Genomic DNA, 14,061 nt, shown 5'->3' on the forward strand with positions numbered 1-14,061 from the left:
CACGTTACAACAGTACAATATAATAGATAACACTCGACCAATGAGGTGAATTGAAACTACAACGAGCAAGTCAAATATAAAAATTCTCGCTCCAGACACGGTGGAAAGCTTTGCTCGTCAACTGCTTTAAAATGTTGCTTCCATGAAACTCTTGAAGGTAAGACCGCTGGTGAATGACATTGACAAGGAAGTTTTCAATAAATCTGACTCAACGCAAATCCAGCTATTTGTCAATGAGGAATCATAGAGAATAATGAGAATTGCATTATTTGAGTATGCTGCTGGGGTGGATCACCTTGTGTTGAAGTAGCTTGAGGAGCTTTCGCACATGGGGACTATTGTATGGAGCAGTAACGCGAGATTGAACGAAGGTTTGGCATGCATTTTCGAGTTCGTGCGAAGTGACAGCCAAATACAAATGCCATTTTATCGTGGTAAATCCCTAGTGGGGTTGTGGGTTTTGATTGTGTAAGAGAAATGAAGAGCCGTGTCTAGAAATATGATTTCGGCCAAACGTTCAGCGGCCTCTAATGAGGCGAGGTACAAATGGAATTCCTGATAATTGCCGATATAAAACTAGCAGAATTAGTTGATTCCAAATACCAGACTCAGTCGAATTCTTTGCTAATTTCAAGTGCAATAACATTACTTTTGTTAGGGTGTTGTGCGGTAGTAAGTAGTATGTTGCCACTATAATCAGTAATTGGACGATCTAATTGTTGCAGAGACAGCAGTCTCGGGGTAAAGACTAGATTTGGGAGGGAGAAGAAAGACAATTCAAATAGTAAACGTTTAGGGATAGACTAATGCATATCCCAGATCGTTTGCTATTCTGAATTGTACGAGGAATAGGAAACCAAGAGGAGCCCTTACATGAAAGTCCTTAATTCGATTAATTACATGAAAGTCCCTACTTTAAATAGTTTATGTTAATTGGAGAAGGTATGGGCCATAGCAGAGTTAGTAAAAGTATTTCGGGAAATAGGTAGAGAGAATATGAGCACGAGTGACTGAAATGCTGATGGGAGAGATAAATGGTGGGAAAGCGCTACCTTTTAGAGTAAAGTTACAGAAATTAGTGTAACCTGCACAGAAGGGTTACACTACAAAGTGTAGACAGGACAGCTAAAGATATAGAAATGTATCTCAAAGATTAAAAGGATGTGTAGTTTGCTTGTTAGAAGGAAGTGATGTGAGTTGTCAAGTTAGACTGAAAATCTTGGATTCCTGCATAGAGAGGATTGTATTTCGAAGTTGATTTTATTGTATCACTGGTTTATTGTCTCATGAGTTGTCATTTACCCCTGTTTTGATCCATGTAAACAGCTGATGGAACTCGTTGGCCGTGGATGACCTCTTGATTTTCTCTGGTTGCTGGAGAATCAGTAACGAACTTCAGAAAAACAGGAAATGCGTAATATTCATTCTCATCCTTTCCTTGTAACATTCGGCAGCAAATTCAATTAGTGCATGTTGGAGATCACCTTCGAATGAGTCAAGTAGCACCATGTCATCTGCAAATATCAGTCGACCTCTCCTACAATCATTGATTGTGATACCACTTCCACAAAGGCTGTGCATGTCAGTCCAGTTCATAAGAATTATGAAAAGGAGAAGTAACAATACACACTCTTGCCAAGGTTCAACCGCTATGTTGAAAGCTTTTGAAATTTACAGACATCTGGGAATTCGTATACGGATATCACGGCAACCAGAAGTTGTCCATTAGTCCTAAACTCCGACAAACCGACCCACAACATGTCCCACGGTTCGCGGTCATGTGCAAAGCAAGTGTACACTACTTGGCAATATTCCCACGATTTCTCAAAGACCTGCAGTACAGTGAATATCTGGTTGGTTGTGTTGTGTCCAGAACGGAAGCTACACTATTCTTCATCAAGCTCGACAATATTCCTATTTCACTTTTCCAGACTCCTAGTGGACTTTACCGGGAGGTTCAACAAAGAGATTCTTCTATAATCAGATCAATCTTACTTGCCTCCTTTTTAAAAAATTGGGATTATCACCCCAAATTGCCATTACTTTGATTTCTTTCCAGGGGCCCAAGATTCTTATCAGACACGAGTCATCCAGAGTCAGCCTTCTCTATTCAAGCTTTTAACATCTTAGGCCGAATTTCATCCTCTGCAGTGGTCTTTCTAAATTTGAACTCTTTAATCACCTCTCTGACTTCAGCCTCAGTGAGGTTAGACTTTACCCCTAGATGTACCTCGTGTCCACCAGAATATTTTTATTATGACCGAATTTAGGGGATGAGCAAAGTACTTTCTCCACCTCCTAAGGATGCTCTTCTCCGTAGAGAGACCCCAGCCATGTTTCTTAATGGCAGGTGTGGAAGATGGCTTATTTTTACGATGTCCAGCTTCCTAAAGTCCCACTATGACTTAGCCTTGGAAGTTTTTAGTGTCCCTGCTTCAACTTTTCATGCTTCAGAGTACCGCCTGCGCAAAAAGAGAGACTTGTTTCCAATCCAAGCTTTGTAAGCCTTCTTTTTTTTTCCCGGAGGGCATTTTTAACTCCGTAGTTAAACCAGGGTGTTCTTTTGTCACCTGGAGCCACACCGAGCCGCTTTCGTCCACAGCATTTTACAGCTGAAGAGGAAAACCGTCTACACTCCGTTTCGACATTCTCAGTTTGTTTAGAAAGATCTCTGAATATGGCTGCAATAGTGTCAGCATATTTGTTTCTAATCTCATCATCCTCCAGGGCTTCCCACTTTATCCAGCTAGTCACACTGGACTTAGCAGTTTTGTGAATTCTCCCTGCTGTAGATAGTCTCGGGCTGCAGACAGTTGGGTGATGATCAGTTGATAGCTCCACCCTTCTAGAGACGAACGTCCAGCATAGAATCAGAGACGATAACAAAATCTATTAGTGACCTCTGCCTCAAGGTACCCCTATACCCGGTGTACTTAAGGATATCCCTGTGTCGGAAGAATGTGTTCATACTGGAGAGCCCATTTCCAGCACAGAAGTCTAATAAGGCATCTCCATTTGCATTGAGTTCAGGGTCGCTATTCCCCCCACTCACCCCTTTTCACGTCTGGTGATCGGTGCCAACATATGCATTGAAATGTCCTTGTTGGACAAATGACTCAGTCTTAACAACATCTAAAGCTGCAGTGACCTCGTCAAGGAGGGATTTGTATTTAACTTCGCTGTTTGGAGTATATATTTGCAACAGCCACTGCGGGCCATCGTTTAACCTAAGCTCCAGGAGGCAAGCCCTCACAACCTAGTGGGATCCACTCTATAACAGCCCGTTCTTACAGCCCGTTGCTGGAGAGTATCCTCACTCCCGCTTATGCAGACATGGTTGGCACCACACCTGAATAGCAAAGTTTTCACCCTCCATCCAAATCTACTGTACCAGAGATACGGAACCTTGTAGAGCAGACAATGACTATATCTAACCCGTAACATTTGACCTCCTCCACAACTTCTTGTTCTTTACACGTGGGGGTTACGTGACATTCTAGTTCCCAAGCCTTCTGGACCTACTTCGGGATACCGGAACACGCATTCATTGTGCTTCCACCCCAGACCTCCCAGAACAAGTTGGAGGCTTCTTACTGGTAGTACCGGCTTTGGGTGAAGACTGCAATATACTTTTCGTACAGACCCCCTCTACCTAAGATCCGAGAACGTACCTTGTTAATCCGCACGACGGATGAAGCAGTATACTTGTTCCCCTGAATCCCTTTCATATTATTGGTTATGGCTGTCTTATTCACGCCAATCACCAACCTGGTATTTACATTTTACTCACAAAATCATTTATGAAGATAAAAAGGTTCGTGGAATGTAAAATACTATATTATCTTAATCTGGAGTATAGAATTCTAGTCGTTAGAAAGGTCAGCAAAGAAATTACAGACAAATTACAGTAAAAGCGGAGATCTGGCAGAATCGTTAGCATGCCATAGAAAATACTTAGTGGCATTTCGTCTGTTCTGAGTTCAAATTTCGCCGAGATCGACTTTGATTTTCATTCTTTTGTGGGTTGATAAAGAAAGTACCAGTCAAGTCCTGGAATCGATGCAATTGACTTCTCTTTTGTTCTGCCAAAATTTGAAGCCATTAAAGAACATAAGTAAAATTAAGCTGAGAATTGAAACTGACTTTGAGGCTTCGCTTGCCAAGAATATATTTCTCTTGTATGGTTCTTGCTAGTTTGGAAACTTAACATTTTTTATGATGATTGTAATGACAGTAAGACTTAACCGGGGCGATTAGAAAAAGTGATTCGGTTTCAGTTCTGGTTCAAGGCTGTTTCCCATCATTTAATCTATTATTAATTTCTTTATTGCCCACAGGGGGCTAAACATAGAGGGGACAAACAAGGACGGACAAAGGGATTAAGTCGATTACATCAACCCCAGTGCGTAACTGGTACTTAATTTATCGACCCCGAAAGGATGAAAGACAAAGTCTACCTCGGCAGAATTTAAACTCAGAACGTAACGGTAGATGAAATACCAATTCCTTTATTACCCACAGGAGGCTATACAAATAATGGGTCAAAACAACTGATTGGGGTCAGTAATACGTTATATTACATAAATACGAATATAAAAATTATATAAAATATATAAGAATCGAATGAAATACACAATACAAAAATACTCTTAACTTTTGGTAATGCAAGGAATTCACTTTCTGAAACATCAGAAATGTTATCAAAAATTAAACTTTCGATCTTCTTCGCTTCCCACTCGGTCGATGAATCTTCACCCGACGAAGACACACTTTTCGGCATCTTGCCGGCAATTAATGTTTTCCCCCAAAGGGGAAAACCACAAATAGCTTTCGGAAGAAAACTAAAATACAATTTTTAAACAATAAGTCGAACAATAGGTATAACGATATAGCAATTAACAGAAACTTTCTTCACGAACACACTCCAACAATAAAGTTTCAAATGCAGTCGAAATACCGCCCGGCGTGCTAACATTTCTGCCAGCTCGCCGCCTTCATTTAATCTATTATTGTTCTTTCAAAATGTATAAAACTTACAATCTCTGCCACTGTTATATAAGCAACTGTATCAAGTGAAAAGAAACATTTTAAGAAATAAAACATATTCCTGATAAGATTTGTATAGCGGGATCAGCAAACATATCTCAGTTTTCTGTCCTGGTTATTTCACATGACGTTCGTCACAACACTGCATTTCCTGTACCGTCCCTTCACTATAAACAAAGTATTTAATATAAGGATTCTTTGTTCTACAACTTAGCCTTAAATGATCTTTTGATGACTTCCTATAGACATAGGGTCTGTTTTAATTTAATTCTGTATTTTATTTTAAATTTGAAAAGAATGAAAATTTGCTAGTTTGGGTTATCACTTTAAAATCCTTTTTTAGTGAATCGCAGGAGGACTTATACTGAGCTTTTTAATTTTTTTTTATTTGGAAGGATTCAAAATTGTTACTTTTGACGTTTTAAAGTAAACGTAACATTAATTTTAAGCACTTAGAACTTTAAACAGCAACTACTGTGGAATGCGAACTAATGACACACAATTTACAAATTTGGAGCCTTTATGCTCTTAGCCATTTTGTCTCTTCAGCAAATAATAATTAGCGAATTGTCATTTTATAATACTAATCGGTTCGAGTCTTTGCTGGCTCGAACCAACCATCAATAACTATAGAAAGATAATTCATATCACCAATTATCAAAAGTTATTGAAAAACATAACTCATTTGCATAACAAGAGAAAATATTGCTACCAATATGCTTAAAAGATTTTTAAAAAAAAAAGGAATTTATAGAAGAGTTACAGTTTAAAGAAAACAAAGCAGGCGTCATGTCGATGGGATCGTGTTCTGCGAAATGTACATTAATTCTGTTGAACGCATTCTTTCTAGTTGTTTCGTTGGTGCTTATTGCTGTTGGATCTGTCATGCAAGTATCCTTTCATGCGTATGCACAAGTTTTCCGTGATAGCGTAAGTGTACCAGCAGTACTAATAATTTCCCTCGGCCTCTTAATATGTATGACTTCGATTTTTGGCCTAGTGATCGTTGTAAGAGAAAGATACATTTTATTATCAGTATATTCTTGCGTACTTGTCATTCTTGTTATTGCTGAAACTTTTATTGGACTCGTTGGCCTTACCTTAAAGTCTTATGTGCGCCAAATTGTGGTGCATACAATGCAAGTGGCTGAGAGGAAATATAACGAGAGCATTTCTGCGGCTTACACTTGGAATACTATACAGAACAACTTGCACTGCTGCGGTATTTTGAACTACACTGAGTGGTCGACTTATTTGAACAATTCTGTACCAGATTCTTGTTGCATCTCTTATAAATATAACTGTGGTATTAATGCTGTTGAGGCCAACAACGTTCACGCGACAGGCTGTGCTAAAGCTTTGTTTCACTGGCTCTATGAACACCAAATTGTCATCGGCGTACTTTGTGCTGCTTTTGTCTTGCTAAAGATTTTGACGCTTATGTTAGCGCGTTGTTACGGCAGATATCTCGTGGAATTTACAGATCAACCCAGTCTGAATCCTTTCAAAACTTCTATATGGCGGTAGCAACAAACCGTAGCTACTAAAAATGTCTCTGAAGAAACTAAATTTTCAACAAAATTGTGACTATAAGTTATTGGACTGTTAGTTTTGGCTTATTTGCTTAGAATAAAATTTAAAAAAAAAAAAAAAACCAGTTGTAAGCAACGTATTCAAATCTGGTTGTACCGTGGAAATTTTGTTCGAGTCTATTATAGCGTTCTCAAAATCATTTTTTTTTTTTTTCCAATGCTTTCAGAAAAAACTTCTCTTCGCTATAGACTCTATTTGTGGTTCCTAATTTTATGCCATAGAAGTAATACAGAATCAATGAAACTTTAATTGCCTAAATTTTTGATACTTTTTTCCAAAAGTGGAACGAATCGATGCTTCTTAAAAGCAAATTTCAATCTTCAATGACTTGTGAAAGGAACTTTTATATTATCTGAAGTGCACACGACCTCCCCGGAGTTGCTTTACACTGAGTTTTCTTCGCGTTCTAACAATCTCATTTCAGGCGAACAAAAGCTTTATTTACATAAATAAATGGTTATTTCTGGAATGCCTCTAACTTCATATCACTTGTAATTTGTCTTATCTTAACAAGATTATTTCCAGTGTAATTCTGAATTATTGCATGTTATCCTACACCAACTTCTAAATTTTGACTTGATTAGATAGTTCTATTCTGACATTAGCACTTTAAGAAGTAACCAATTGACTGAATCGGCAATGTAATGAATTTTTAATTTTATCAGCCAAATCTTGATTTTCAGGATTTTGTTTAGTGAGTGCTAATATTATATGCAAAGACTACATCTCAAAAATGGTCCTCTTCAGAAACTTTCTGACTACATCTCACCATCTTCGGGACTTCTACAATAAAGTATTGCTACCAAATCTAGAACGGTACTGTTGCTACACAACTTGTACAGCGTCCAGGGAAAGTCGCTTAAATTTGCATGACACGAACGCTTCAGTCCTTGGTTTACATCTTCTGTCGCTTTCTCGCTTTTTCTATTAAAAAAAAAACTATCTGCATTTTGTAGCTGGCTCCTTTCCATTCCTCCTTCCATCGGGTACTTTCCTCTTCCTCCCATCACCTATGTTGAGTCCAATACTCCAGGCCATGTAGCAACCACAACATTTAGTTAATCTCAGAATGTCGGTTTTCAGGAACTCTCTCCATACATGTGTTTCTCGCCGTTGTTGGCTTGCAGCGATTTCGATGAAAAGTTAACGACCTTGAAAGACCCGCGGAAAGCCTTCAGCATAGTCACTGCTTCCAGCGCACATATGCAGTAAAAAAGCTCGCTAGTATATAAACCCTGATTCGACAAAGGGTTACATTTTGTTAAAATGTCAACTGCATAAAAATACATTGAAATTAAACTGTTAACGGACAGATTTTTCCTGATACGTAGCAAATAAAGGTATTAGCGGGCATAACATTCCTTAATTTTTGTAATCTAGAATTGCACAATCATTGAATAGGTACTAAAAACCTCTCCTCGTCTCACAAATCAAACGGTACTGCATATTTTCAATGCAGGCCTACCATCCAGTATTCGAACGTATTTCCATTATTGTACTTGAAACTTTATTTTCTATTTTATAAAATGCAAATCGTAACCTTGGTCAAATCCTGTCTACTCTAATAAAAACATAAGCTAGACACTTCTGGCCTTTTCTTTTGCATCACTGCATTTCTCCCCCCCCCCCCTTTAAGTACAGGCAAATATCGTGTGACAGCAATTTCCTGACTCGTATTTGCGCAGATATTGATTATGTAGGATTAGTTGAACATTGTATTTGAAATGTCAGACAGTGCAAGGTGTTTCGATGTCTTCCTATTCCCCTTCTCTGCAAAGGTTTATTTGCGCAGCAAAATGTGAGTTTATAGAACGTTTATGTGGAGATAAATTAAAACGGCTTTGATTGCCTGTACCCAGAGATTCTCAACATTGCGTACGAAAGTATTTTACTGGTCAATAAACCTGCTTTTCATAGTCACCTGCTAAGAGATATTTTCCAGGATAAGAATGTAGTTAGTCGTCCCAGTTATAGAAAACGGTAATTTTATATATATATTTTTTTTTTTTTCTAGTATTGGTATCTGACCATAATTTGGGGTGGGGTTACAATTTATTAAATTACTCTCGTCGTGTTTCACTAGTACTTTTATCGACTCCGGAAGGTAATAAACTAAGTCGAACTATTGTCTTGCATAACTTGATGGATTAATACAGCTTAATGCTAACTGTCTCGATACAAAACCTTGCATAATTAAGGCTAATGTAGAATCTCCTTTACATCTATATCTTGATTGCATAACTAAAACATTCGTCAGAAATTTGTACTTATTTCCGTTTGTGTATTTAGATTATAAATTCCCACTACCTATAAACACTTTCAAAATTACCCAGTGAAAAATTTTCTTATATAATAAAAGTGTGTGTGTGTGTGTGTGTGTGTGTGTGTTCCTTATGGATTCGAAAACTGTTGCCGATTTTGACATGAGGTATCAAAAGATTCAGTAATCTTTCGGCTACCTGGTTGATGAACTTTGGGACATAGTGGGACACAATACTCGATTTAACAACAAACACACACACACACACACACTCGATGCAAGAATGACTGTGGCTGAGAAGTTTGCCTCCCAACCACATGGTTCCATGTTCAGTCTCTCTGCATGGTACCCTGGGCAAGTGTTTTCTAATATAGCTCTAGGCCAACCACACTTGTGATTGAATTTGGTAGACGGAAATTGCAGCGTTCTTCGTCAGAAAATGACCGCGAAACGTTCATAAAGAGTTGTTTGTTTCATACTACTCGTGTGCCGATTCTGCCCATAAATGAACAAATACAATGTGGCTGTAGGTCATAAAACCCGGGCAACGCCGGTGTGCATAGCTAGTTAATAAAATAAGATCAAGCTACATAGTCTTCAACAAATTATGCAATACCTAAAATATCTTAAAAAGTAAAATATTCTAAATAAGCTACTTCACAATTTTTTTGTAACAGGGTTCTTCTCTCTCAACAACATTTATATATGTAAAAGAATGGGGAAGCACCAATATTTCATTTGTGCTCTATCCCACAATTTTTGCCATGAACGATTACCAAACCACGTTGTTGCTCTAAAGTAGAGATCACTTCGCATATCTTTGCTTCGATGGTGTTAAAACAATCCTTTTACAAGTGGCACCAATTGTTTTTCTATTACTACCGATTCAAGCATATGTATCAAGCACCAATGCACACTTATGCTAGTTTCCGTCCTCGGCACTTCCTGGGCGGACCGTAGCTTTGCTGACAGCACGCAATGAACATTATGCGTAGCAATTTTTCAGCTACACTTTAAATATGTACACGAAGAGAATTTTTTTAGGATCGTATTTAAAATGCCAATTTTCACGCAATATTATCTTGCATCATAATGCGGCGAGCTAGCGGAGTCGTTAGCACGCTGGACGAAATGCTTAGCCCTTCGCTACGTTGTTGAGTTCAAATTCTGCCGAGGTTGACTTTACCTTTCGTCCTTTCGGGGTCGATAAATTAAGTACCAGTGAAATTCTGGGTTCATTGTAATCGACCAGTCCCTTCCCCCAAAACTTCAGGTTTTGTTCCTTTAATAGAATATTATTTTGCATCATAACACCGATCTGGAATTACGTAAATATATCGTCGTAAAGTGTTAGCTGCTAAATGGATGTATATAGGCGGGAGTACTTTCAAAGAACAAGTATGGGATTTGGAAATGTTCCGATAAATACGTTCTCTGCAATGGCTTGAGTAAGAAGCAATAGTAAGTTTGCAGATAGCCATTGTTATTAGCTCAGTTTAATCTCGTAACATTTTCTAAGGTCACCGAAGCATGTAGCATGCATCTCACTACTTTATAGATTCTACACTGTACGGTGGTTGTGGACAGACCCATCTAAAACTTTAAAAACTTCTGCTTTAAAAAAAATAAATAAAATACATCCAGTTTATAAACAGCTGCTTCCCATATTCCCACAAAATCTCTTTAATCAGGATACAAAAGCATTTGGCATGATATGAGGAAGCAATCCAGCCAATCGTCAGTAAATGCGAAATCTGAGTTTAGATTAGGGATGGTGAGCAGAAACTTTAGACTTAAGAGGATCTAACAACTCCAGTCGCTCCATCCAGTTCGCTTAAGCAACTTCAACATAGTCCTCAACGTATAATTCTTGTCAGTCACGATTTAAAGCATACGTGATGTATAGCGTAGCGCTTAGTCGATGACGAAAAATATGGGCTTGGTAGTCGGGTAAAGCTCCGCGCAAGAAGCTCAATGCCACTGTGTGGTATTTTGGACTTCTGATATACCCTCGAAATGACCGATGCCATGAGAATGGAATTGATAGGCAACTGCAGGGAGCCTGCCACACTTGCGCGCGCATACTACTTATAACCAACTCACCAACCGGAATCAGTATATTTTTTTTAACTGACCCTGGAAGATGAAAGGCAAATTTAACCTCGGGAGAGGGGATTCAAACTCAAAGTACAGTTGGAACAAATACCACGAGGCATTCTATCAACCATTCTAACAACTCCGTCAATTCACACGCGTCTACGCACGCACACATATATAACCGTATATTTATTGTTTATATGTGGATATGTATTCGTGTGTGTGTCTATCTTTGCTGCAGACACTGTCTGATTAAAAAAGAAGATTGTCTAAGTTCATGTCATGTGACTTAGCGGAGCGAATAAAAGAGTGATAAAATATATACCGCTAAGTACTAAGGTCGGTGTGATAATTAAAAATCTTCGAGGTGGTGCTCCAGCATGGCACCAGTCTGATTTCTTCGATTAAAACAATATTATCTTTGACTTCTATTGGAAACATAGGCATGGCTGTGTGGCTCACAATTTCGTTTAGAAAGCACGTAGTTTCGGGTTCAGTCTCACTGCGACACTTTGGGCTAATGTCTTCCTTTATATAGCTCCGCGCCGACCAAGGCCTTGTGCGTATATTTCTTATACGGAAACTGTGTGGAAGTTATATATGTGTGTATGTGTGTGTGATGTTAGCCCTCCACCGCTTTGTAACCTGTGTATGTTTGTTTACGTCCTCATAATTTAGTGATTCTACAAAAAGTAACCGATAAAATATGCACCAGATTTTAAATAAATACTGGGGTAGATTTCTTCGAATAAAACCTTCAAGACGGTGCCACAGCATGGCCACAGTCTAATGACTGAAACAAGACAAAGTAAAGAAAGGCCAAAAGATAATAAATTAATGTGTGGTAAGGAGATTGCTTCCCAACCACAATGTTCCGGGTTCAGTCCACTGCGTGGCACCTTGGGCTAGTGTCTTCCACAATAGCCTCGGACCGACCAAAGCCTTGTGAGTGGTGGATTTGGCAGTTGGAAACTGAGAGAAGACGGTCTAGCCCACTCTTCTTCATTATCTGCATCAACGGCATAGTGGACAACATCAAACATTCTACATTGAAAATCTTTGCAAATGATTCCAAACTCCAGAAAACCATAAACGGTATGGGAGACCGAATACGCCTTCAGTCGAATCTGCTGTTGTCCAATGGGCGGGAAAAAAAAAACAGTATGCTTTTAAATGAAGATAAGTTTGATTTGATCCACTTTGGAGAAGTGGATACTCCACAAATTACCATATGTTCTTCCCTAGTGTCGTCCAACAACACCAGAAACCTTGGAGTAATTGTTGATAAGAATCTAAGCTGGAGTTCCCACGTAAACAGCAAGGTTGACTTGGTCCGCAAGATGTACTCCTGGATTCTGAGAACTTTCCGGTCTAGAGATGCCCACACCATTCTTCTCTATTCTACTTTTGTCCGACCCCACCTTGAATACTGTTGCCTATTGTGGTCTCCCCATACGAAGCAATTCATTATGAAAGTGGAAACACTCCAGAGGTCAATGAGAGGCACTGACTATTGGGGTCGACTAAAAGACTCAATCTTCACTCTCTCCAACGCCACCGGGAGCGCTACATCATTTGTGTGAAGTAGAAAATATTCCATCAATATTGCAGATAATGTCGGCATCAATTTAAAAATCTATCCAAGACTTGGCCCCCATGTTATCCGCCCACTACAAAAATCGAACTCGGGACACATAACATTACGTCACAACTACTTTACCTCAACCGGTCCAGCTCTCATTAATATTATACCAAAATATGTCAAAATGGAAACGGATCCCATAAAATTCAAAAGTTCACTGGACACTGGTTCCGGGTTCAGTCCCACTGCGTGGCACCTTGGGCAAGTGTCTTCTACTATAGCCTCGGGCCGACCAAAGCCTAGTGAGTGGATTTGGTAGACGGAAACTGAAAGAAGCCCGTCGTATATATATATATATATATATATATATATATATATATGTGTGTGTGTATGTGTGTGTATAAGTTTGTGTGTGTATATGTTTGTGTGTGTATATGCCTGTGTTTGTCCCCCCCGCCCCACATCACTTGGCAACCGATGCTGATGTGTTTACGTCCCCGTCACTTAGCGGTTCGGCAAAATAGATTGATAGAATAAGTACTAGGCTTACAAAGAATAAGTCCTGGGGTCGATTTGCTCGACTAAAGGCGGTGCTCCAGCATGGCTGCAGTCAAATGACTGAAATAGTAAAAGAGTAAAAGAGTAAGAGTATATATATATGTGTGTGTGTGTGTGTGTGTGTGTGTGTGTGTGTGTACCCCCACCAGCGCTTGGTGTGTTTGTGTCCCCGAAACTTAGCGGTTCGGTAATAAGGACTGATAGAATAAGTACTAGGCTCACAACAAATAAATCCTGGAGGTCGATTTCTTCGTCGACTGAAGGCGGTGCTCCAGCATGGCCACAATCAAATGACTGAAACATGTAAAAAGAGTAACTGATTAATATCGAGAAGACGTCATGTTTCTGTGAACAACATCCGCATTCTCCAAGCAAACTATGTTTCGTCAGCGGATTGTCATTTTCATTCCACCCCTTTCACAGTCTTATTTTCCTAAGTAGGGAAGTAACGTCTAAGAATGTATTTGAGGTCAGGCAGCGTTCGTTCAATAAAGTAAAGTGGTTGGATACTGTCAAGTAAACACTATGGGTTGTTTGGTTTTGCAGTTAGTTGTTTTATTTATTTTATTTCATTTATTCTTTTTTTATTGTTGCTTTCATGTTGTTATCTGAACGGGTTAATAGAAAGCTGGAAATCTATTTATCTGGACTGTGAATAAATAAATTGACAAGGCCGTCAGTTAGTGCGCTTTAGGGGTGAACGAAGGGACATCTGCGTGTTGAAAGAGAGACAGAATCAAAAAGAGACAACTGGGGAAAGTTTAGATGAGGAAGATGTGAGTTAATGAAAGAGAGATGGTGGGAGAGTGTATGTGTGTCTTTGTACTTATATGAGGGTGAAAGAGAGAGTATGGTGTGTGTGAGAGAGAGAGAAAGAGAGAAAACGGGTGTGTGAGAAAAAGCAGCCGAAAACATGGGAATTCTG

General features: G+C 39.1%; 1 protein-coding gene across 1 annotated transcript; it reads left to right on the forward strand.

Moving 5' to 3' along the window:
- The first annotated feature begins 5,781 nt into the window (after positions 1-5,781).
- LOC106871217 (tetraspanin-3) lies at positions 5,782-8,952 on the forward strand. Its single transcript, XM_052965582.2, has one exon. The coding sequence runs from the start codon at positions 5,836-5,838 to the stop codon at positions 6,571-6,573; it is 738 nt and encodes a 245-aa protein (XP_052821542.1). The 5' UTR covers positions 5,782-5,835; the 3' UTR covers positions 6,574-8,952.
- The last annotated feature ends 5,109 nt before the right edge of the window (positions 8,953-14,061 follow it).

Source organism: Octopus bimaculoides, chromosome 2 (assembly GCF_046866305.1).
Source record: "Octopus bimaculoides isolate indiv1 chromosome 2, ASM4686630v1, whole genome shotgun sequence".
NCBI lineage: Eukaryota > Metazoa > Mollusca > Cephalopoda > Octopoda > Octopodidae > Octopus > Octopus bimaculoides.